This window comes from Talpa occidentalis, unplaced genomic scaffold (genome assembly GCF_014898055.3).
Source record: "Talpa occidentalis isolate TD23 unplaced genomic scaffold, MPIMG_talOcc4v2.1 talOcc4.14, whole genome shotgun sequence".
Lineage (NCBI taxonomy): Eukaryota > Metazoa > Chordata > Mammalia > Eulipotyphla > Talpidae > Talpa > Talpa occidentalis.
This window is the reverse complement of record NW_023601433.1, coordinates 44,645,336-44,672,396: the sequence shown is the minus strand read 5'-3', so window position 1 is coordinate 44,672,396 and position 27,061 is coordinate 44,645,336. Positions and strand designations below refer to the sequence as shown.

The 27,061-nt window shown below is 39.3% G+C and overlaps 1 protein-coding gene across 7 annotated transcripts in view; it reads right to left on the bottom strand.

Annotated features, from left to right (window-relative positions):
- Positions 1 to 27,061, bottom strand: part of SIPA1L2 (signal induced proliferation associated 1 like 2) — a 224,180-nt gene that overhangs the window by 51,237 nt on the left and 145,882 nt on the right. For all 7 annotated transcript variants that reach the window (XM_037510414.2, XM_037510417.2, XM_054694989.1 and 4 more), the window contains 3 exons: positions 20,029 to 20,186; positions 16,662 to 17,238; positions 12,842 to 13,116 (listed from right to left, as the gene is read on the bottom strand). In XM_037510414.2, coding sequence (XP_037366311.1) covers positions 12,842 to 13,116; positions 16,662 to 17,238; positions 20,029 to 20,186 — 1,010 coding nt within the window. The remainder of the gene's footprint in view (positions 1 to 12,841; positions 13,117 to 16,661; positions 17,239 to 20,028; positions 20,187 to 27,061) is intronic.

Below are 27,061 nucleotides of genomic sequence, written 5' to 3'. Positions count from 1 at the left end.
AAGGGGTTAAGCACCACACTATGAAGCAATCCAAAGCCTCTGTAGCACAAGTTCATTCCCCGGTTGGCCAGGGAGCAACCCACATGGCGCAGCGGATCTCTCCTGTCTTGCCCGCTGCTCCCCTCAGCAGTGTATTTTACTCAGTCTTCTTGTTCTGCTCCCCATTGTGTCTCTGGTGAATCCTCTCAACCCCTGCATCTCTGACCTGTACCCCAGCTCTTGTATGCATAAGTAAATCTTAAAAAAAAAAGCAAATGGGTTGCTTCCATAGCTTAGCTATTATAAACAGTGCTGCTATAAACATAGGGGTGCAAAAAAAATAGGGGTGCAGGTGCCCTTTTGAATTAATGATTCTGTGTCCTATGCCCAAAAATAGATGACTAGATCAAGAAGATGTGGTACATATACACAATGGAATATTACTCAGCAATCAAAAAAGATAAACTCATGCAATTTGCAGCAACATGGATGGAGCTGGAAGCTCCATGGATGGATCTTGCTCAGCAAAATAAGCCACAAAGGAAAAGAAAAATACCGGATGGTCTCAGTCATAGCAGGAATTTAGAAAACCTAAATAAGAGACCAGGAAAAAGACTAATTATAATAAAGTAAAAATCAAAATCAACAAGCAACTATAAACCAGAGACACACTATGTGGGGTGGGGGAGGAAGGATTAGGGTCAAAATAAGGGGGGGTGGGAATTGTATGGGGACTATAACCAAGATGAAAATGCATACGTTGTGCAAAAATGAAAAATGGTGTAAAAAATATATAAAATATAAAATTAAATAAAATTTAAAAAAAAAAGCAAATGGGAAAACAGTCATGGTTTAGCAGAGCAGAGGAAGGCAAACCCCAAAGGGGAGCACAGAGGAAGACAAGGAGAGGACTACTACCTCTGTGCAACCCCAGATAGGAACAGGAACAGGAAGTAAGAAAAGAGGAAGCTTAAGAAATGGGGGTTGTTGAGAAAGGAGTGAACAGAGACATTCCACCCGGGGGTCCACAGGCTACTGGCTCTGTCAGTCAGTAACCTCTTTCTTTCTCTAGGGGGCAGGAGCAATGGCCTAGGCAACTCATTCCCAAAGGATCTGCCTCAGGGCCATAAGGCAAGAAGAGGGGGGCTGAGAACACAGGTCTGGTAAAATTCTCACTGGAAAAGCATCACTTCCTTTTCCAAACCCAGTTTCAGAATGTGTATCACCCTGCAAAGATGAACAGGGACCTTCCTTTACAGAAAAGACAAGCTGATGTTGGCCACCCAATGTGACCCACTACCCAGCTCTATCTATACTTAGAGAATAAACAGGAACTTTTGAAATTTACAAAAACGATGGAAAAAAATAAAATTTTCAGTAAGACAGCTGGAAGGTAAATGGAGGAATGCTCTCCAACAGTGACAGGAGAGCAAAAACAAGACAATGAAAGTGCAACCTATGCCTAACATCCACCTAACAGAGGTATTAGAGAGGCAAGAGAGAAAAAGGTGGGGAGGACACTGTTAAGAAATAACCTAAAAAATTTTCATAACTAAAAGATACATACAACTAGGTCAAAAGTCGCAGAGTACTAAGTAAAATGAATGAAAAGGTCCGCATCAAGAGACATCTGATTACTGGGAGAGGCGGGCAGGACCCAAATAAAGAGCTGGAACACAGAACAGCTCTATTCTGTTAAACAGCAACACTGGATGAAAATGACATCTCTCTCTTTTTTTAAATTTTATTTTTATACTCCCCATACAATTGCAACCCCCTTATTTTGACCCCAATTCCTCCTTTCCCCGCACCCCCCCTACCAGTGTCTCTCTGGTTCATAGTTGTTTGTTGATTTTGATTTTTTCTTTCTTATAGTTATTCTTTTTCCTGGTCCCTTATTTAGGAGCACCTGCACCCCTATGTTTATAGCAGCACTATTTATAATATCTAAGCTTTGGAAAAAACCCAAATGCCCCAAAGGACTGGATCAAGGAGGACTGGATCAAGATGTGGTACATATACACCATGGAATATTACTCAGCAATCAAAAAAGATAAACACATGCAATTTGCAGCAACATGGATGGAACTGGAAGGGATCATGCTCAGCATAATAAGCCAGAAAGAAAAAGGAAAATGACATCTCAACTGTCAAATCAATAGCTCTTGGATCTTAGGACACAGAGAGAGGAGGATCTTAAAAACAATGTCCTAGTCTCTGCCTTGGTTGGCATTGCTACATTTTGAAAATAAAAGAGGAATGGCTATTTACAGAGAGTAAGGTCGTGATGATCTGTCGCGTTAACCTTACATTATAACTTTTATTTTCACTCTCTTTTCCCCAAAGCAAAATTCATCTCATCTAGACAAGTTTAAATTACTCTGGACTTACTGAATGTGTTGGTTAAATTATTCATCAAATTTAATTAAGTCTAGATTTACATTGTATTGTATTTTTTAATACAATAAATGCCAAGGTACTACAATTTTTACTCAAGGACTTAAATTGTTTCCAAGCATTTTGCTACAGAACTAAATGCCACTGAAACTACTGATTCATCCATATGGCCAATGACCTAATTAGAAATGATAAAGATGGATATTATAGTAGATATCAAAACATCAGGAAAACCTACTCTTATCTGCCACCCTATGGCGTGCTCTAAGCCAGTCATTCAATGTTCAGGTAAATCCCGGGCTTTGGTGCCCAAAAGGCTGCAAGTGTCCAAATTGGGCTAGTCAGGGAATCTTTGAAAGAAACCTACCACAGGTAAAGGCCCTGGGATTCTATTTTGAATGAAAAAATATGAAGTGTGAATCTTGTGGACCAAAGGGCAATTTGCATTTCCAGTGCTTGTTTGGATTACAGCTTACTGGGTTTGGTTTCAAAGGAAAAATAAGGCAAGGGAAGACAGATGGCTGAGTCGTGTAAAGTATTTAATTCATGCTCAGAGATTGTCGTCTTTAATAAGATGCTATAATTTAGCTTGGATCTTCAAAGAAAAACGTTCTATAAATGCATAATCATGACTAATATTTGAGAGTGCTGACAAAATCTTGTGCAATGCATTAGGATGAGGAGAGCATCAGGGAGGGATGATTTCATTTCCAACTTCTTGCTCAAAGTCATATGTAAATGATCTTCAAGACTGAAGACTGGCATGCTTTTGCCCAAATAAAAATCAGTTAGTCCTAAAAGAATGGCTTTACTGCAAAATAAAAATTAATTTTGTTATCATGGGACACTTTTATAGCAACTACTCATATAAATTTGAATTTTGCTTTGTTTACACCTATGACTAAGACTTCAAATACCACTAATTATATCATTATGAGGAACTGCTTAAAGGGCACAAATTCAACAGCTTTTTAGGGAAATGGGGGAAGTACAAAATAAGGATTACTGAGGGCCTACAAGGCCCTCCTGCTGTGGTGCGAGCCTGGTGTTCTCTACAACCTGCCCTCACACACACTCTTGTCTGCTTCTCAAGCAAGTTATTTTAGCACCTTTGTATCATCAAACCCAGTGGGCTATGAAGGGGCACATAGGAACTATTTCTAACTAATAAGTAAAGGGCAGCTGAAACTGAAATTGACTAAACAAAGAAGTCTTAGCAGAAAAAGACATTTCTGTAAAGTGAACTGTTAATCTTTTAATTTAGACATCACTCACTGATAAATGTGTTTGGCTTCCTTTCCATATAACAAATCAAGTCAATGGATGTGAATTGTATTTCCAGCTTCTGGCACATCCTGCACAGTGTGCTTGCCAAAAGGAGATACTCAAAGATAAGCCTGCTGGATTATTTACATGTAAGCATGTTGATTTCCTCTTTGCTCAGTAACAAACATGCACATCATCTACTTAGGCTTCTAATTAACATGCTAAGTAGGGGTCAATAAAAACTCAGTTTCAGGGTTAAAAACAAATGTAATATGTAACACTGCTTGTCTAGCCCATGACTTTTATGGGTACAATCTCTCAGCATATATCCTGGAAGGCAAAACATTTCGTCGACTAAGACAGTCATAAAAAAAAAAAAAGTGCTAGTTAAAAATATGACTACAAAACTTTAAGAATTACTAGTTCCATTATTTGGAGTCCTTGGAGAACCATACATTTTACTACTGGCTCATCTGAAGTTAGTATTGTGGACTTCCTAACATGGTTTATTTCTGTATGTGGGACATTCACTAACTTAGTCATATGCACATTCATTAGCATTCTCTCTTGCTTCTCACTGCTTGAAATAGGGGTTCCCACCTGCAGATTTCTAGGTCTACAGCTGCTACTGTGGCTAGAATGGAAATGGTATCCACTCTGGTTCAGTTAACAGGCACCCACACCCATTGATAAGCATGGACTTTCAGACACACCCACGCAAGTCCTCAAACTGGCAGCCATAAGGCCTATTCCTTTCAATGACACCTCGGGTTTCCTGGCCAAACACTCCATTTCCACTAGAATTTGGACCCTTGACAGTACCATCGCTGCTGTACAGACTGTGGACTCAGTACCAAAAGATCTCTTCAACTTCCACAGACTGACCATCATCGCCAGCACTGTTTCTGCTTAGCTAAACTGTTCAGTTTTCTCTATTCACTTCCAGCAGGAAGCTTCTCTGTCAATCAGACTGGTGTCCAGTGTAGGGGTGGTTTGGGCTCACAGCTCAAACACCAGACCTGTCAGTGTATGGGCAATGGGCAACCTCTTTGGACCCATGTTTCTTCTCCTTTAAGTAGGGCAGCAACAGCACAGGGTCTGCCAAGATTAAATTGTATGAAATACGTAAGCTTCCTAAGTGATAGCTTCACAAGAAAGAAGTCAGTCACAAAAATTATTAAGCAGCAAAAGGCACATCAACTTTCACAGATGTTTTTTCTAGATCTATATTTTTATATCTATGAAAGTGTCAAGTTTGACTTTATCTAACAACAGAAATATAGAAAATTTTAATCTCTTTCATGTACATTTATCTATAGGAGAAAAAAACCATGATCCTGTTATTTTATTCTTTTCATCTCCTATAAGTAGAAGGCATGAGTTTACGCCACTTCAAAACTGAAAGGGGGAAGAGTCCTAGGTGATAACAACCAGATCATTCTTTTGAAGAGTAGCAAGACAAAGCCAAAAACCTAGAGAAATGAGAATGTTTAAAGGAACAAGGTACATTCTTAGCAACAACAACAAAAAAGGCAATTCACAAGCCAGCCGGACCTAGACAGGGTAAACCACTGACCAGGCTTAATGGCATAATTGTAACCTGCACTTAGTGTACTTTGAAATTGTCTCTTGTTTTTACTTTACTTGGTTGCATCACAAAGAACCTTCAACTGAACCCAATCATCTAAAAAAAAAGCTTTACAACACATTGCAAGTCTATCTTTTACTTCCAGTCTACCACCTGCCTTGAATGCTACTTCACAACTTTCCACGTATACAACCATATTAATTATACAAAAATGTTAGAGCTAGCACAAAGGAAGTCTCCAATTTTCAGAAGAAGCGTGAGAGAGTTTGGAGAGGAGGCAGCGCTAAGCAATGACAGATTTACTCTGCTTTCCTGAACCTCCCAGTCCTAGCTCAAAGTGTTCTTTCCAGAACACTTTGCTCTCTCCTTAGCAAACTATCAAAGATCAATTATTTTGGCCCATGTCATGTCATATTTTTCACTAGTTGTGAAAAGGATCTTTGGAAACAAAAGCAGATAAATCCCTTCAAAGGAACTACCTGCTTCTTTTATATTATGCACTTCGTAAAAGGACCTTTTTATAGCCCTAGGGATTGAAATAATCACTGATATTTTAATCATTTTAATGTCTATTATGCTAATAGCCTGCTAATAGCTAAAAGACTCCATCCAAATCATCCAACAAGGTGACAGGGGTAATTGATGCTTATTCTCTTGCATCACAAACTCTTTTCTTTCTGTTGCATAAAAAAATCAAAAGCTTCCAACAGGGAGATAACCACATTGTATAACTACTTCCTGGAAAGGTTAGGGCAGTGTCATACACAAAATAGGTACTAAATGAAATATTAATTCACCTTTCTGAAAATTTTCTTAATTTAGAGATAGAAATAGACATCTAGACTATACAGAGAAAAAAAGACATCTAGACCATAAAGCCACTTGACCAAGCCTTTGAATAAAGGTCTTGCACTGAAAAGGTGAGAGCCATATTAAGTAGGAAATGAAGCTGTTTGGTACTGCATAATGATGGATTTCCATTCCTTTCCTCCCTCACTAGACACCCCTGTGAATTGTCATTACCCACTGTACCCCAGCACCCATAGAGGATTTGACTTTGATAAAAGTCGTTCAGAAAGTTCTTGATGAAGTCAACCACTTCCTTTTTTTCTTTTTTCTTTGCTGAGAAAGTTTGAGGCCAGGAGTAACATTTTATTGCATTATATACTGTACTCCATATTTACACACAGAAGAGAGTCTTAATAGCTATTTGACGCCTGATTTTTGATGCATATATTTCCATGAGGGAGAATATCTCTTGGCTGTCCATTTTCACAGCATGGTGTAACTTGTCAAGTGTGAAAGTTATCTGCCTAACTAACCGAATGCTCATGCTTTACTGCCACCCTTTGCATTCCTGTCACAGTGTTGGTAACATACAACATTCAAACTGCAAAATAACATGGGAACGAAAGTGTACATTATTAATTGCAGAGGGGAGAGCATTTTCTGCTCTGAGATACTTATTATCAAGTAATAAGTTGTTGCTATAGTTTGAGAAAAACATTTTTTAAGTGATTTTTAAAATAGCAAGAAATATGAACACCAGATAGACACAAAGGATGGCATGAAAGTGAAGATTACACCTGTCCCATCTGCTGTTAGCACCCACCACTGTTTCTGGCACAAGCTAGTTAAGAGTGAATGAACAAAAGAACAAATAGAATGAATGAGCAGGCCTAAGGCAACCTACCTAATATTCCTTCTATAATTCAATGTTCTTATTTCAAGGAATAAGAGATAATCTGAACACTGCACTGTAGAAAATGGTCGGAGGACTCAGAATAGTGATGTAAACTTCAGTTTATTGTGAGACCCTCAAGTGCTGTGTATATATATATATATATATATATATATATATATATATATTTTTTTTTTTTACAGTTCACATAATTCATTACTGGAGGGCTCGTAAGATAGACAGAACTATTTTTTTTTCCTCCATACAAATAAATTGGAAACCTCTAAACCTCTTCAAAAACCTCAGTTTAGTCCAGAATTCAGCTCATCTACTATTTTGTATTATGCATATAGATAATCTACTAATCTGACAAAACTGAGTTTTCCTTCCTATTTCTACTTACATGTCCTCCTCTGTGCACTTCAGGGAGTTGGATGGTCAGGCCACAGACAGTAAAACAAAAGACAAGAACATAAAACTGCAATTTTATAGAATGATGAGAGAATGACAATTTAGATTCATGGCAACGTGAGATAATTTCCACTGTTTTGCATTATACAGAAAAATATGTCTTGGATAGTATGTCAACAAAGTATGAAAAATCACACAAAACAGATGTACCACAGCAAGGAATTGCATTTCCATTTTTATTGGACATATTTACTAAATCACTCACATTGTATAACAACTCATGCATAATTCTGATGAGCTATTTCCTTTATGTTAGCCTTTTAAGTTGATGTGCTTTCTTTAAAGTGACATTGATAGAATGCCAGTCACCTTTGAAGGGTAAGGGTGAGGGCCATCCCAGCCCTTGCAAAACCAAGGAAGAGCTCAATTAAGTGTCTTCTTCTGCAACTCTTCATCTTGGCCACTGACACCGTCTGCTTGGGAAATACCGTTGCTACTTTTAAAACCTCATTTCCATTTGAAGAGTGCTATTCCCAAACTGCTTTGTGCCACTCATTCTCAATCTATATGAATTCATTCCCAGATCCAATCCCAGCACGAGACCAGTTAATAAGCATTCCCAAAGGGCACCATCCCTTTCTTGGTGTTTTCCAGAACTCCACAAGGAAAGCAGGAGGGAAAAAACAGCTCTGTCTCCCTTCAAGCTGAGGGAGAGCTGAATTACCATCACCCTTAGGCTTGAGAAGAAGACTTCAAAATGCAGGGTGGCTTTTGATTCAACATAAATACTTTTCCAACTAAACAGTTCATTTAAGCCAGCAGCTTCTGAGTCAGAAGCAAATACCTTCTGGCCTGCGGACAACCAGAAGTGAGTTTATTAAATGACAGGTCTTTCTTACTGTTGACAGGAGCAGATGGGCTCCAAGGCGAATTATTTCTCCTTGGACAAAAATCAAGCCGATAGACGGCAAAAAAATGAAATGAAGCAGTTTTCAAATGATTATTCACAATGTGTAGGAACATGGCAATATTTTGCAATTAATTCATCTGGTCATTTTGGTAGTCCTTATAGCTTTTAAGTTCAAGACAACTTAAAAAATGTATACACTCATGCACATACACATACACAGGAGTCCATTATTTTGTTTCCTCCCTGAAAAGCATCAGAAGCCAATTTGTCAAAGAATTCAGAGGTAATTTGTTATGCCACAAATCAAATATACAGTTTTAGATGAAAGCAGGTCTTTGTCTATTTCACTTTAGGAGTAATGATATTAGGCAAGGTATTGATATTTTAAGATATTTGCATTTTAGTTTTCAAAATGAATCCAATAGTACCCACTTCTCCTTTGGGCCCTCCTCGACAATTTTTTTAAAAATCTAGTAATACAGAAGGCTAAACGTGCTTAGATCAGAGATGAAATTTAATGTGATGATTGGTGCAGTCTAAAGTAAAGGGTGGTTATTACAAGGATAACTTCTTGTTGGGTGAAGCTGCCTGACATCAGCAAGAGCTTTTATCAGGATACCCAGACAGTCATTGGCAGAATGAATCCCAAGCTAACAAAATAGGGATTCAAAATGTACAAATTCAAATTCACAGAAAATTGGAAGACTGCACTGAAAGAATTTTAAATGATACATGCTAAGTTTAAAAGCTTGGTGACTTGCAAAAATGTGAGTGATGGGCCTTGCCAATTTTGGAGTGTTACTATCAGGCAAGTAGCTAATTCTAATCCTGGCTAAGGTTGAAAATGTAGAAGACAGTTATTCCAGATTAATCAGCAGGAAAATCTGTATCTTCAGGGAATGACATTAATGAGACTCCTAGAAAACAAAGGCAAAACTCTCTAGCTTCAAGAAGAGAATTTGCATTTAAAACAAAGAAAGAATTATGTGCAGACTAAGACAGATAACATGTCCTTGAGTGGAAAAAAAAATTGCAGCTGGAACTTTTAAAAGGTAGTTTTGGTTTGTTTTAGCTGAAAATCAATTCAGTATTTCTTAAGACATTCTATTCTTCAAAATCATATATGTTCTAAATACCAAACATAATAAGATTAACATTTTTATCCACTAAGATATCTTGAAAGCTTAGAGAATTTTGTAGTAAGCAAGAGTAGGCCCAAACTAGAAATATGTGAAAAATACTATTTTTTAAACCGACAGGAGAACATGCTAACATTTGTGTCTAATTCTACAGGAATAACCCCAAGAATGGTGGTAAGACTTGATATCTAAGATTTATAAATCTATTATTTCTACCAAAAGAAGAGAGAAATCTTACTGTATAAAAAAATTTCTAATAAATGCCTTAAAATATATTTCAAAAAACTTTTCCTTTAACTTTAAAGACCCAAAGGGTTTGCATTTTGTCATATCCAAGTCTTGTTTTTTTTTTTTAATAAGCATTTATTTATTTATTTATTTATTTATTTATTTATTTATTTATTTATTTATTTATTTGTATAAGATCCAGGGTACAGACCAGATGCGCGGGAGGGTGAGAGGATTCACCAAAGACAGAGCGGGGAACAGAACAGGCAGACTGACGAAATACACTGCTGAGGGGAGCAGCGGGCGAGACAGGAGAGGTCTGCCCGGATTCTCACTGGCCGGCCGGGATTGAACCCATGCTGCCGAGGCTGCGGACAGCTTCACCGCATGGCGTTCAACTGCTTGTGCCACCAGGGAGGCCCTCCAAGTCTTGTTTTTAATAAAATACTTCTTGTCTTTGATTTCTCTGTACTCATGCAACTATGTATGATTCATGGGGTACTTGAGGAGCAAATGGATTTAAGACAGAAGCTGGCAAGGCAACAAGAAACATACTGTGTATTTCCCATGACATGTGATTGCTACTCTCATGAGGATTTTCAGCTCCTTCCACCTTTATTTTGTCAGATTGTTGGGCCGAGATCGGAAAGGAGGCCACAGAAAATCAGCTGGGGGGCAAATGGTAAAAGAACTACTAGAAGCAAGCATTTACAAAACCTTGCACTTTAACCAGAGATGAAGGTAGCATACCACAGGTTTATTTTCGAAAAAATAAAAGACCATGGTTTAAGATCACAGGGCTGCCAATATGCAGCCCTAGCCACAGGTGGCTAATTAAATCTCAAGTAATTAAAATGAAAAATTCATTCCCTCCATCGCACAAGTCACTTTTTTTTTAATATTTATTTTTTATTTATACAATAGCTGGGGTACAGGCCAGAGGTGCAGGTGGGTGAGAGGATTCACTAGAGACAGAAGGGGAGCAGACAGGCAGACAGACCAAAAGCACTGCTGACGGGAACAGCGGGCATCACAGGAGAGGTCTGCAGCATGTGGAATCTATGTGGGAATCTCCCCGGCTGGCAGGGAATCGAACTTGTGCTGTAGAGGCTGCGGACAGCTTCACAGCACTGCGCTCAACCCACTGCACCACTGGGGAGGCCCACAAATCACTTTTGAAGTGTAGGATGATTACATGTGGCTTCAGTTTTTAACAGTATGGACAGAGAACCGATCAGTGCAGACAGTGCTATTGGAAAGTGCTAGCTCAGAGGATGACAAAAGGAGGTGGAGAAATAGGAAGAATGATCTCAGTGACCAGAGAAATAAGTCAGAAAGTGGCTGTTCATCTTTGAATAAGAATTTCCTTTGGAAAAAATCCAAATGGGGCTTTCCCTGGTGGCGCAGGCGGTTGAGCGCTGGGCTGCGAAGCTGCCCACAGCCTCTGTAGTGCCGGTTCGATCCTCAGCCGCCGGCTACGGTCCCACATGGCGGGAGAGACCTCTCCTGCCGCCCGCTGCTCCCCTCAGCAGTGTATTTCATCAGTCTGCCTGTTCTGTTCCCTGCTCTGGCTCTGGTGAATTCTCTCCCTCTCCAGCACATCTGGTCTGTACCCTGGATCTTGTATAAATAAATAAGTAAATCTTAAAAATAAAATCCAAATGGATATTCTAAAGTTTAATATATATTTTTTAAATGATTGGGGTGTTGCTCATGATGGACAAGGTCAAGTGCTTTCCTTTAATCTTCATGAAAGCAGCATGTGGTAAGCAATAGCACAGTCTCTACCTTACAGATAATAAATGAGGCTTAGGGAGAGCATGTGGATTATCCAAGATTACAGGGGAAATGCCTGCATTCCAAGCATACTTGATCTCTCCAAAGCCAGAGCTTTTAAGGTGACCTGTAGGAACTCCTTGTGAGATGACATAGCTACTACCATCAGACATCTACGGTATGAAAGTGGGTCACAGGCGAGTAGATGGCTTGTTCTTAATTTACAGTCTTTCTTGCTTGGTCTAATACTTTTTTGTTTTGTTTTGTTTTTTAAAAATTTATTTATTTATTTATACAAGCACTGGGTACAGTCAGAAGCGTGGGAGGGTGAGAGAATTCACCAGAGCGAGAGAGGGGAGCAGAACAGGCAGAGTGATGAAGTACACTGCTGAGGGGAGCAGCGGGTGTGGTAGGAGAGATCTGCGCGCCATGTGGGACCCTCACTGGTGGCCAGGGATGGAACCGGCGCTGCAGAGGCTACGGGCAGTTTTGCAGCCCAGCACTCAACCACTGCACCACCGGGGAGGCCCTCTAATTCTTTTTTTGATTTTGAGTATGGTTATTTTCTATTAGCCATGGAAATATATCACTTTTCAATTTAATTCTATTGCTACTGTGCTTCCAATCACCTGTTAGCTTTCAAACCTCTTGTCAAATGTTTCTCATCACAGCTTATGAGATTGCCCCAGATCAGTTCAACTAGAATAAAATAATATCCACACACAATATTGTTGATGTTCCAGTACTACTTCAGATAAACAGGTATTGATCTTTTACATATCCTGTGAATCATCAAATGGCTTCAGGTTACGGAAAGTAATTCCAGCAGAGCAAAGTATTTAATCTGCTGAAGGCTGAGCTATGTTAAAGGATCTTTCCTCTAATACATAAGTCTCACTGGTGCAGGTGAACCAAGCAGGTGCTCTGCTCCATAGTTTAAAATATCTCAGTTCTTACATGGTCAATGTCCCATTAAATGACATCAAAAACTGTTATTTGTCATTTATTATACACTAATAACTTTTTCTTTTTTTTTAAGATTTATTTATGCATACAAGAACTGGGGTACAGGCCAGAGGTGTGTGGGGGGGTGAGAGGAGTCACCAGAGACAGAGTGGGGAACAGAACAGGCAGATTATGAAAAACACTGCTGAGGGGAGCAGTGGGCGAGTCAAGAAAGGTCTGCTGCACCATGTGGGTAGCTCCCTGGTCGAGAGAACTTGTGCTGCAGTGGCTCTGGACAGCTTCATAGGTTGTGTTTTAACCCCTTGAACCACCAGGGAGGCCCCTACACTAATAAATTTTCTTGAAGTTCATTTTAAATTACTCTAATGACTGATATCCAAGCAGCTCTGGTTGAAGATGCGCTTGACTACATTTCTGGAGGAGCTTGCAGAGACCGTTAGGACAGATCCTGCCTTGGTGGTCAAGAAGGAGCACCCCCTGCTCAGCCCCCTGTGCCTTACCTGCGGGGCGAGCCATCGTCGTGCGGCTGGATGATGACCACCTTCACGGTCACGGAGGTACGGAGTAGGTCAATCATCTGCTCATGGGTCAGAGTGGCCACAGCCACTTTGCAGATCTCCACAAGGCGGCTCCCCTGGCGAAGGCCCGCCTTCCAGGCAAAGCCAAAGGGTTCCACATCTGCAACAATTCCTTCAAAATTCACATGGAAGCCAAGCTGGCCCAGCCCGTTCCTCCTCAGGGTCATTTCCACAGTCTCGCAGCCTCTCGTCACTATCTAAGTGGGAAAGAAACCATTAGAGACGCCACAGCGGAGACCCCCACACGACAGTGCACCCACAGAACTCTGTGCCTACCTTTCCCCTTGGTCCCCACAGTATCCCCTCTAGCTATCCAAATAACCAGACCAGGACACATTTCTATCCAGAGTCCAGCAAATTGGACATGGCTTCAGACACAAAGAAAACAGCAACAGTGAAACAATGGTTTCATTTGTCAAAGGCTAATCCAGTCCCGGTACAGGAGTTCAGCATTTTCCTTGAAACCACTAACCTTGAGCTTGAGCTTGTGCATTTAAGACAGACTCTGAAAAGTCCTTCCTCCCCTTTGTAAAGTCAACTGATTTGTCTCTTAAGCACATCTATTTCACAGTGCAGTGGGAAAAATACAGACTCCTTAGAAATCATTATAAGCTTCATCAGCAAGCAATGAAATCTAATAATTTCATTAAAAACTCCTAAGGGATGGCTTGGAGACCTATCCCTAGGATGGGTGCTGGATGGGCAGCAGCAGTAGGTGCTTTTGTGCACTAGACCTATGGATAGCCTGTCCTATCCTCTAAGATTCTCCAGGGCACTGACTGCCCTTGCTGGCCTGGGGGGTGAGGATGGGTGAGACCAAATGCAGGCTGGCCAGCCCCACCTCTCGGCTGCTATGGATAAGGGCAGTGCATAGGGTGGCGCTCTGCAGACAGCAGAAGAGGCCTGTGGCTGCAGGCTGCCACTGTCCCATTGGGCCTGTCCATTGGGTGCACGGGTAACACCAAGCAGCAGCATTTTCAGCATCCTTACCTTCTCCGAGAACATGAATGAGTCTACAGCTGTGTCACAATAAGGGACATGAAAGAGAACAGGTGTATTGTACTTTCGGGCCCGCCAACATTCCACACCCTGTCCCCAAGCCTTTCCCCCAAAAGTTCTCATTGGGAATAACTTACATACATTGAAAGAAAAATGCAGGCTCACTAAACTTCATTTGATGACTGCAGCATCACTTATTTGTGGGAAATTTGAAGTTGGGAAGAATGATACCCGAATTCCCAAAAGCACAGAGCTAATGTTTAAAGTTTCAGTTTAATAAATGCTCATTTCCATGAAACCTGCTCTGCATACACAGATTCCTATTTAATAAGACCTATGACTGCAAGTGCAGCTGTGGGACTGGGGCTGCCTTGTGTGCCCCCCCCCCCCCCCACCCGCTCTGTCTGAGGTTTCCATGGTTACCAGCAGCACGGGTACACACACTGCCAATCAACTCCTCCCAGACATACAGGACAGTCTGGGGTGAAGGAATTGGGGAAAGGGATTGCTGGTTTTAGTTAGTGGCAAAGTTTTCAAAAATCAACATTTCCATGGTTATGAACCAAACTACTTCAAAATTGTTTGAAAAAAAATTCTGTAATATATGCAACCTGAATAAATTTTCCCTTCACCTCTTTTTAAGTTGTCTCAACTAAGCACTCCTAACAAAAGACTACCTATGAAATGTGTCCTGCCTTCTTTTGATTATTAGTGCAATTTTCAATTGAAATTTGCATCTATACATTAGACCAAAGAGTGACTGGTCAAGCGTTTCCTGTGTCCTGCATGTCCTGTCTCTTTTGTTCATTTCCTGCAACCACCTGGCACCACCCCTACTTTTGTTTGTTGTTCTTTCTTTATCCCTTCTGTTTTTTGTTTCTTTAACACTGACAAAGGCTGAAAGATGATGTTCTCCAGGTATTTGTAATTCCTCACATATTTACATGGACTTAATTATCACACAAAAAATGATGGCATCCTTCGCATGACTGGCTACTTAATTTCCAGGGCCCAGTACAAAATAAAAACATGGTCCAAAGGTATTCAGAATTCCAAGATTTCAAGCACAGAGCCTAGGTCTTCTGAGAATGGGTCTCTATGAGAATGTACACCCATGAAGCTGGCCAGCCCACCCAGTCCCTCTAGTCTTAAGTTTTCATTCCAGCACCACAGAACATACATTGAGTTTACCATCAACCAAAGAGAACTCATTCCCAGTATTTGTCCGTGATCTGCCATCTTTGATCTTTGTTGAAACTGGCCTGTGCCAACCATATGTTCTAATCATTCAACAGTCTTTGGGTTGCTTGTTTGCAATGTCTCCTATTTCAAGCCATTATAAACAAAGAACATTTCCTCAATATATTCCATTCATTAGGCACCTGAGTCACATTAGCAATACAGTCATGTGTCTAGGAAAATGGTAGGATGGGGCCTATGGAACAATGAATGTATGCGAACCTATGGGTAATATGGGACATAGATTTTAATGTTGGGTTTGTATTGTATTTTCAGGAACATGGACAATGATGACTCAGTGGATCTCCTAAACAGAACTATTTGCAGTATTACCAAAAGTGCAATGTGTCCTGAGACTCACAAGGTAACTTAATTCTCCAGGTATATAAACTAATCACATACTGACTCATTGCCAAATCACATCTATGTTTGAACACATCTACTTGATATTACTGCTGAACACACTGAGGCCTTTTCCTGTGAATAGTGTCTGTGAATGATAAAATTATTTCTCCAAGGCTAGAAGACACTGACTTGATTGTGTTGTCTCTTAAACATGGTCTCAAATAACAAAGGAGTGATTTCTATTTGGTGGGAGGAAAGGGGCAGGAAATGAGTATAATTTCTCTTTCTTTCATGATCTATAATTGACCTAAATCTTTTCTAATGAATGAAATCTACATCCCCTTGGTGGAAGATTTACACTTGAGAAATCCTTTTGTCAAAACAGGCTTTGTTCTTATATTATATTTGGTTTATTCCTACAGCTCTGTTTGTATATTCTCAAACTAAAATCTGCATCTTCCTTTGTTAAAATTAGAAGCAGAAATACACTGTGAAACACCAGGCTTTCACCAGGGGATCTGTACTAAAAACCACTCTCTCTTTTATGATTGACTTTTTTTTTAAGTCTTTCAAATTTAATGGGTAATTCTATAAAATCTCATTATGAAACCATGGCTGGATGAATAACACTTACTTTGGCAGACTAAACAAAAATGTCTATATTTTACATATATCTAGAAACATATATATGTTATATAATATAGATATTCCATGCACAGATGTGCACATCTATATATGTGTGTATATACCTATGTTTGTGTGTGTGTGTGCAGAGTTGAAGCTGTGAAGACTTACTCACACAGTCAACACCAATTTTGTGCTCATAATTTCCCTCCAGTCTTTACAAATAGACATAATATCTAGACAATTCTGTTTTTCCTTTAAATACTATAAAAAATATATCCTGATGTTCACACTCAAAAGTTGGCCTAACTTTTCCAATCAATTTATAGTGGGTTCTTCTTCACCAATCAAGTAAGCAGAAATTGCTCAAAAGGACATGGCACTTAAATTTAAGCCCTGTAGTCTTAAAAAAGAGTAATTCATTTTCTAAGTGTCAATTATGAATTCTGGAATAGTGGAATTTCCACTAGGGAAGCTATTATCAATCTGGGATTGAAGGTCTAAGGAAGGTGGAAAATACAAAATCTCTACTTACTCCTAATCGCTGAACAATTTCTCTTACGTCTTCAGCACAGTTGTCCACTGAAGACAGGAGGATGCATTCTCCTCTTTCATAAAACACTTTGATGCTCACTAATCCAGATGTCCACCCAATGACATCTCTGCAGGAACAGTTAAATACAACGTTCTTGGAATCCTTTTCAATCAACATTATAAATTCATTGGAAATTCCAAGAAGACATTCAATGTCAGCTGACTGGCCAAAGTCCCGTGCTATCACATGCCACATGATTGCTCCAACGCTAAACAGATGGGCATCCTTCCTTGGCTTGATTTTCTCTTTCTTCTTTGCACCCAGTGTTATGAAGCTGAATTTCACAGAGGTATCCACTGTGGCGGTCGTGACAAAGTTTTCTGCCAAGTCTTTCAAGTACTCTTGCCTTGTTCGAGTGGCCATTGCTCGAAACTTTTCTGATTTATGTGCTGCGTTCTCAGCATTGATAACTTTTGCTAAAAGGAAGTCCCGAAATACAGCTGATTTTGGAAAAGTTACGCCTTTGGGAATTGGCGGGCCAAAGGGTGGTACGTCTTTTGATCTAGAAACTCCAACACTGAGGGGGAAAAAAAGAAAAAGAAACAAGATGAGCTGTGATATCATAATATTTACTTTCAGAACTGACATACTCCCATACTTTAGACTTAAAAGTCATCTATTTTGTTGCATCTTGTTATGCTAATTTTTTGATACTAAGGTTATATTTGTGAGCAACACTTTTTAAACTTAGTAGATAGGGGTGTTGAGGACAGAGGTGTGGTCGCTTAAAATTTGGACGTTCAGGTCTTAAACCCTCATAGCTGGGAATGTAATTGCATTTATAGATATGGTCTTTAAATGAATGAATTAGTTAGATGAGCCTGTGAATGTGGGGCTAATCCAGCCTAACTGGTGTCCTTACAAGAAGGTGGCTATCTGCAAGAGAAGAAGCATGCTCAGAAGAAACCAAGCCTGCTTGGACTTAGAGCCTTCAGAACTGACTCTGTAACTCCGGTCTGGTCACCACTGAGAAAGACAGTGACACCTGCACCAGAAGAGAGGTCAGCCTAGATGGCTGCTTGATATCCACTGTTACTAAAAGCAATGATCATATTTACAAGACTGACATTTTTCAAGTGTTGCTTTCTTTTTTAAAGGAAGTGCTCATATGATGACATTTTGAAAATTTAAGTGACAGTTTTTATGGGAGTAAAGTTTGAAGGACAAACATATTAAACTCATTTATGTTGTAATATATGCACTAACCCAGCAGGCAATATGGGGGGACGTGACTCACATCCTCAGAAGAAGGTCCTAAAAAGGTTATAGATGTTGAAGTGGTTTAGGAACCGACATCATACTTGACCCACGTTCCATCATTAGGATGGAACTTCTAGACCTTGTAGGAATTAATGTGTCCTCACATGTAAACTCTTTTAGAGAGATGTCTTAAAGCTCATGCAAAAAACAGTATTTATGGGGATTCTCCTGAAGTGTGTTAAGGTCTACCCGTCTTTTTCAAAATGCATCCCTGGATTAAAGGAACAATCTAGAAAATAGTAGACCTGTACTGTATTTCATCATTTCCTTGGAAATGATTCAAATGAATTTATTCTGAAGAGTAATTTATTTTGAAGAGTATCATACGAAACAGATCTATGAAGTGATATGGAAAATGTGGGCACTGCAATCTCATTCCACGTGATAAAGCAAATGCAGCTTCATTAAATGTGATGGAATTGATCTGACTACAGTGTTCTCAAAAGTTCTGGTTGATTCTTCGAGGCACACTCGTGAAGGTTTTGAGCATGATCAGTGTGAATGTTATGAGGCATTTATAAAAATCTAAGGTACACTACTGACTTTATAGTTGGAATCTCATTAGTAACTGATAATTTGGTGACAACACTGTGGTTTCTTAAAAATCAATGATGCCATCTCTGAATGATTGGCACATGCTTTCATAGAAAACTTCACACAAAATGTAATCCACTTTTTTTACTGGCAAGATACTAGTTTCAAAAACATCCCTTTTGAGTAATTTATTAATATAAGAAAACCTGAAAGAAATTAAAAAATAGACATTACTTTTCCTTTAAGCTTTTTTTGTGCTAATGAACCCTTCATGACATAAGCATAAATTAAAAATAGAAAGTATTTAAAAATAATTAATTGGACCTAAAAATAGCAGCCAATAAAATAACACCAAATACAATAATGTCCCAGACTTAAGTTTCCTAACTACTAGCAAGATTCATTTAAGATCATTCTTTATAACTACCACTCATCAGGTGCGTTCTCAGAAGAATGTACCAACTGACTATGTTTGCACAAACATTATCTCTTTTAAACATCTTTTATACAGAATATCTATTTTACACTTTAGATATAGTCCATACATTTTTAAGTAGCTCTGAGCATTTAGGCCAGAGGTCTTTTTATTAAAGAGAAAATTAAGTGTTTTATTGAGCTATTATCCATACCCCATCTAATTCACCCATTTAAAATGTACCATTCAATAGCTTTTAGGATATTCACAGTTGTACATCTCTCACGATCCAATCAGGAATATTTTCATCATCCCGAAAAGACACCAGGCACATATTCTATTCAGTACCCCAGGTGTATAGTAACTACTGAGGGAGGAAACATATAAATGTTCCCATCAATTCCAGGTCCACTGCATTAGAATCGCACAGAGTGAGGCCAGAGAACTATTGCCTTTAACGAGCTGAGCCTGAGACAAAATTCAGGCCAAGGACCACTGGCTTAGAGATGCTCTGTAGCTCCGCCATCCGCTCACGGCCCACCATGTGCGCTCCCCCAGGGCCTGCAGGCAGCTGAGTGGCAACTACTGTTTTAAGATGATAAAGGGAAATAACATTTGATGAGTGCTAGGAAGTCTAATGGGTGTTTTGCATAATTTCTGCTCTTTATTCATTGTAACTACACATTGAAGTAGGTACTATTATGTTCAATTTTAAGAAAATGAATTGAAGACTCAGAAAAATAGAATATTTTGTCCATAGCACCATGATGAATAGAGCTGGATTCCAACTCAAGTCAGAGATAAACTCTTTCCCCCATACCCCACCAGCATAAACTTCCAGCAGGGCTGGATGTAGTTTTTCAGGGCAAATGGAAAGAAAGTTTAATCTACAATTCCAAATTGCTTATGCATTTTTCACTTTTTCATAACAGGAAGAAACAATTATTTCTAAAAGATAGTACCTGAGTAAAGACAGTGGGGAAAAAATTAGGGGAAAAAAGATAATGATGAGGTCACTGGAGAAGGATGATATTATGGGAAAAGCTACTCTGCTAAGAAAAACTTGGGAGAATGAAAAACCAGCTACTACAGACTCACCTATAACACACATTTTCGGTACATGGATTATGCACTTTGACTATGACAAAGACGTGTTGAAAGTGGGACCGGATGCTTTTTGGAGTAAAAGGCAGCGCTCCAGGCTCTTGGAAGACAATGGTCACGATGTCATTTCCTATATGCCTTTTCCGCAGAAGCTGTGGTCAAGAAAGGGAGCAAAGAGAGTTACAAACAAGGTTTTCTGAACAAATGAAATATGTTAGAGACAATTCACTTCGCGTTCAATTTAATTTAGAAAAGTAGAGTCACTCTTTGGAAGTTACTGTTCCAAATGTGGCCCAGGAAAGGCAAAATGGGTTGTGTCCAAAAGAACTAAGGAAGGAAAAGGCTAAGTACTTAAGTTTGTCGCTTTAACATGCAACAAAAATATGGATTTTTTGGTGGCTAATATATTCAAACAAATGAGGTGAAACTTGGCCTTTTAAATTAATTCACAAATACAGAATAGCATAGGATTAACTACTGGCAAACCCAGGAATGTGGAACCTTATATAGTACAGGAGACCCAAAAGCTCCTGCACCCCAGAGCAGGAGCTTTTTATAACAAGCAAATTTTTGAAGGTCCTCTGCCACCCACAAATTCCCCTTTGCCCCCAAGTTTCTCCCAGACAACACTGGTCTCTGCTTAGATATCACATCACCCAATAGGAACTTCCTCAGCACACCATGGTGGCACTGTACCCACACACCTAGGCCTGCTGCTCTCACAATAGGTGCCGTACTCTGTCCTAATGGCTGCATCAGGCTAATGTACTGTTTCTCCTGCATCAGGTTGCAGTGGACATAGGGCAGGGATATATCTTCTTGATTTCTGATTTCCTAGTTTCTAGATGCCCAGAACATAACAGACACACAATACTCATTTGCTAAGTGAATAAACAATTGATATAAATATAGAATTACAGCCACATAGCACCATACCCAAAAACTGTGACTACCTGAATACACAGAGAGGTATCTACCTCCCAGGTGTTCTATACATTTATGCAAATAAAGCCACAGTGATCTGGGCTGACAAAGTTTGTGATCTCCAGTTTCAATGGGTGCAATAATCCTTAGGAGCTGGTGATGTCATCACAGCAATGGGATAATCTCAGACAGTAAATGTCTCTTTACTAGCCATAACACAGACAACGAGCTTGTTCTTCAATTTATTGGGCGACTACAAACACACTTCACTACATGAGCGCTAAGTTCAACTTTTAAGACCTTTCAAACCTAGATACAAAATGAATTTCATTGTCTGGCCCCTGACTTGTGTCTTGGCATGATAAAAGGCCTAGAAAATTGGGAATGAAATGTTCATTCTGCCCAAGTTCCTGACAGCCCAGTTACATCACTGTTTCACATGCTGGAAAACTCCCACTCAAACCCCACGGTTGAAGTTATAAACACATAAAAATCATCTTAAGAGTGGCTTTGAAATATGTATTAGTATACCTTAATTATAAACCCAAAGAGCCATCTGTAGTTTTAAAAATGTAGTTCTAGTTATTTAAGTAAACTGCCATTTCAGATGCATGTAAAAAAAAAATAGCAAACTAGATCCTATTCACTGTGTATATTTCCTGGGAAGAAAAGAAAACAGAAGCTAGGATAAATGTCTAAAACAAACATCAAGGGACAAACTGAAAACTGTACTAGGCTAAGGTGGTCTCCCCTTGTTTCCCCAACAACTGAAACACTTGGTTCACAGGTTCCGTCACAGAACAAGAGGGATTCAGTAACAAAGGAAGAGATAAAAGAACAATGCCAAATCACCTGACATGGCAGTCACAGATTCACTGACTACAATAGTTTATAATCTGCATCCTTCAATATCCTCAAAAAACACAGGAATTCTCCAACTGACAGAAGAAGGGGCCCCCAGTGGCAAGGCCATGCAGCTCTTCCTGCTGAGTGATGGCTGAGGGAGCCACCTTCTCCTCGGCAGCCTTCTCAATGAAACACCAGCACAGGCAGGACTCCTTGTCAGCATTTTGTGGCTGTTGCTGCTGCAAGGGCAAATTGGACAGCTCTTCCTACCCTCTTCTTCTTGCTCCTGGGGAGATGTAGGGTCCAAGTCTATCTTTCCCCACAGGAATATTCAAAGCACAAGTTACAGGTAACTTTAAGGAAAATTAGTCACCTTGACAACATATCAAACTGCTTTTATCCCTTTCAAAGCACATTCGTTTGCTTTGGAGAATGGGCCAAAACTGTTTTTAAAACTCTAGTTAATTTAACCATGGTCACCAAATAAGTTTTGTAAAAAAATAAAGTGTACCCTGGGGAGGGGCAAGGAGATACATTAAGAAGACTTCAATCTAAAGCTCTCTGAGGGAGAATAAACTAAACGTTAACACTGTCTGTTTACATGCTTAGATTTGTTTAAAGTCTCAAGAAATACAGTATCTGAAAAGTTAACAGAAGTATTATTTTTTAAGATTTCTGTCCAACATCAATCAAATCATCTAGTAATTTCTTGGACTTCCTGTATAAAGGTGACTTTTTTTTCTGGTGGTCAATGAAATTCTGCATAATCAGAGCTTGGAAATGGAAAGGAAAGGGTGTGGCAACCAATGAACAAATGCAGCCCAGCAAAACATGAGGGCAGGTCCCTGGATTACCAAACACGTCTGGCACTGTTTGTTTCAGGAATGAAAGGGAAGATGTCTTCTAGGGCTAACTTCTCCTTTCAAAACATGTGAAGCTCATAACACTTTTCAGTGCCTAGAGAATCAACTCAGTGTCTTCCACTGGAAGAATGAGTTAATAAATATTGCATTAGACAGATTTACATAGTCAATTCTACTACATTTCCAATGCTCGATTCAAGCTGTGAAACAGGAATAAGCTCTTGTTATGACAAGGAAAGTGAAAATGTGATTCTTCACCCAACTCTGTGGTAAAACGCGTACAGATGCTACAGAAATAGCAACCTTTGGGTTTATTCTCATTTCCTTACACAAACTTCAGAGTTGCACAAGATCTGGTTTCCCTGGGTACAGCAACAATCCCCAGCAAGTGGAGACAATGGCCAGGCAGCTGCAGTGGGGTCAGAAATGGCATAAAGTTGAACTAGGTCACATCTACCAGCCTCCTTGCAAATGGGTTTCCTTTGTTAAATTCTTTTTTTAACCTGGTGAGATAGAAGAAAGTATTTTGCACCTAATTCTGGGGTAGAGGAGGGAAATAGGCCGCACAATTTGAAAGGGAAGCAGTTGCGATGTGGTGCAGTGTCAAGTCTAAGAGTCAAGTCACTGAGGGGAAGGTTTAATTTGAAACTGGAAAAGGCAGGTCCCCAGAGAATCTCTTGTCTTAAAAGCAAATATGTGGAAATTTACATCACTTTGAAGAGAAAACTCCATCACTGAATGATTATCTTACAAGTTCTGAAATTCAAAGAGATGAGCTCAAAGCTGAGCACAAAATTAAATGTATCTACATAAAAAAAAAAAAAAGTCACATGTTCTGGATCTCAGCCCTTGGGTTGGAATCAAAAAACCCTGTCAGTAGGAGCAGGGTTGATAAAGACTGGTTTGGCCTGATTCTTCAGCCCCTTTCCCTCCTAGACAGCCACCACCTTGTCCCAATATGACAACTTGTTTCTTCTACTCCGGCACTTTTGCATGTGTTAATCCTTTGCTTGGGAAGTTTCTCCCCTTTACACAGAGGCTCACTTCTCCAGAAACTGCCCTAATTCTGCATGCATGCACACAACACACACACACATATTCCACACATCCTCTCATATGATTTCCACTCAGAAGCATGTACCGATGTTTGGAATTTCACTTTAATTTTGAAGAGATACCTAGGGTTTCCTATAGAGACAGGGAAAACATGAATTTGAAATAATAGTCTCAATAATAGGAAAGAGAGGAAAATCTACATATATTATCACATAAATACAAAAGATATTAGCTTAGAGAAGGAAAGCTTGCCACTCTTCTCCTTGCAAAAAGGCAAATTTGAATTAACTACTCTTAGGTCAGCAAGAAAATCAAATCAAATTTAATTGTTGTTCAAAGATTCAGTGCTGATTTATGGCTTTATATAACCAATAGTTAATAGATAAAATTAATTAATAGACAATATTAAATATATAAAATATAAATATTTTACCAAGAGCAAGAGTAAATGTACGAACCAGTTAAGCAAGTTTGAGTATTTTATAAATGGAGAAACAGGTAATAAAGAATGTGGATTCTTAATGATTTAATAACAAAGTAAAAATAAGAACAGGATTATGCAGATACAAGCAATTCTTTTCTGACACAGGGCAACACCAAACCTTATGCTAAGCAATAATTCTTATTATCTGGAATGTGTATAGCAATTTTATTTAGGGTGTGGGGATAAAGTTAATAGTGAAAAACTGAATAAGCACATTTTTCTTATAAAATATTCTATATTTACAGGTGAACCCAAGTGAAGTCAGGACCTGCAAACACTTAAAAGAAGCAAATTCCTCCAGTATGTGAATGTTCATTAGCAGCTTCTTTAAGGCAGGGCCAAACCTCTCTCTAAATCATGGGAAGGAGTCCCCACCTGTCTCAAACCTAACAAGCTATATCTCCATTGCTCTATAGATGTCAAGCCTATTAAGATGCTGAGGTCAGCATTCTTCAAATGGAATCTCAGAAACCTAGGGATGTAGTCTTACTCTTTAAGGACCTCCATGGGGCTTGGATATCCCTTCCAAGCACAGCAGCTCTAACTTTATGCATACATTAAAAAAAAAAAGTTTTCTATGTGCCAGGCACTTTTATGTGTTTTACATACTTTGCTGGAAGAAAAGCTTTCTCTGCCAAAGTTGAAGCTTAATTTGTGGAGTGCTTTCCACTGCTAACATCTCCTGAGAGCCTAATGATGATTTGTCTACAGGGCAAGCAGAAGGGAAGAATTCAGGGAGATAGCTCTGGGATCCAGAGAAACCTATAGGACTTCATTGAAACACTCCAAGAGTGAGTTTTCTTATCATTTGCGGATTTTGGCTAGATTTTCTTTGTAAGCGTCATACATTCCAAGGATTGAACTCTTTTGCAACTGTGGTGAACTCTCTAAAAGCTTTTAATTTATCTTGGAATCAACTTTCAGCTTGATTTATTACGAGAACAAACACAAGAAATTAGATCTGATGGGGACGAGTCTAGACTGGTTAAACAGTCACAAATACCATTGTGCTAACGAGGCCAAGGTTATAGGTACAATTCATGTATAGGCCAGTTAACTTTGCTAAGTTTTGAGGTCTCAAGCTGCAGTCATGAACCCAGCCAGTCACTTCAGACACACAAGCCCGTGGCATTAAAAGTTGTGGGCATGGCTGGGTTGGGTGAGAGAAGTGGAAAGAGTCATCACGGTACATACAAGTGCGGAAAGTCCATGTGACAAGATTGCACAGTGGCAGCAGTTGTCTACAGAGGGGACAGTCTGCTGACAACTAATGAATAGCAAAGTACTAAATGTCAAAGTAAACAGTGTTCTGAAAGTATTGATAAATTAGGTCCTTACCTTCTTAACTCTTCAGGCCTCTGCTTTTCATAATAGATCTTTGGAGTAAATAAAATGCAAATGAACTCATCTAAAATGCATGTGCTCTACAGCTGACAAAGTGTAAAATAATCATCATGATTGAAACTCACTGGCACTCTTGTGCCATTCCTTCAAATGCTTTCTATGTATCAACACATCTAATTCTAACTAGTTTCTAAGAAAGGTTCATTAATTCATTCAAGAAATAGTTATTGACTGCTTACTACATTTTGAGTATGGCTCTCAGTGGACAGGAACACCTCAGTGAGAAAGAGGTGAAAGTTCCTGCATTTGGGGATAAAAGAAACTAAAGCAGGTTAAAAGTTGCTCAAAAATTTCAAAGCTAGGGGATGGAATTCCAGCCCAGGAAGTGTAGCCCAGGATTCTTGTTCTTTTTTTTTTTTTTTTTTCCATATTTCTTTATTTATTTATTAAATATTTTATTTTATATAATTCTTACATTCTTTTTTCATCTTTGCACAATGTATGCATTTTCATTTTGGTTATATTCCCCATACAATTGCACCCCCCCTTATTTTGACTCTAGTCCTTCCTATCCCCACTCCTCCCCGCCCCACTGCCCGCACCCCACAGTGTGTCTCTGGTTTATAGTTGCTTGTTGATTTTGATTTTTACTTTGTATTGATTAGTCTTTTTCCTGATTTCTTATTTAGGTTTTCTAGATCCCTGCTATGAATGAGACCATCTGGTATTTTCCTTTTTCTTTCTGACTTATTTCGCTGAGCATGATCCCTTCCAGCTCCATCCATGTTGCTGCAAACTGCATGTGTTTATCTTTTTTGAATGCTGAGTAATATTCCATGGTATATATGTACCACATCTTCTTGATCCAGTCATCTATTTTTGGGCCTTTGGGTTGCTTCCATAGCTTAGCTATTGTAAATAGTGCTGCTATAAACATAGGGCTGCAGGTGCCCTTTGGAATTACTGTTTCTGTGTCCTTTGGGTAAATACCTAGGAGTGGAATCGCTGGCTCATATGGAAGCTCTATGTTTAGTAGTTCAAGAAATCTCCACACAGCTCTCCATAGTGGTTAGAGCAGTTCTTAACAGCTACATTCCTCTACTGAAGATTTATTTCAACCTAGACGAGGAAGGTCCATGAATCATAGGATTCTGAGACTGAGAGAGAGATTCTGTCTATCACCCAGACCAAATATGCTTGTGTGTCATAGGTACCTGTTTCCATGCCCATGGAAGGGTTTCTCCAAAATACAGAATTCTTCCCCTGCAAGCCTGGTGCTAGCCTAGAATTCTCAACACACTGCTCCAGCAGCTGCTGTTGATCACCAAGACCACATCCTCATTCTACAATGATCCAATTCTTGAGACGAAGAACCTTACCCAAGGCACAAGGCACATGACTGACTGTGCTAAGTTCGGAATCTAAGTTTGCTGACTCTTCTTTTCCAAGTTCACTCGATCCCTTTACATAATGATTATTTGTCTGCATAATATGTTTACAGAGATTTCCT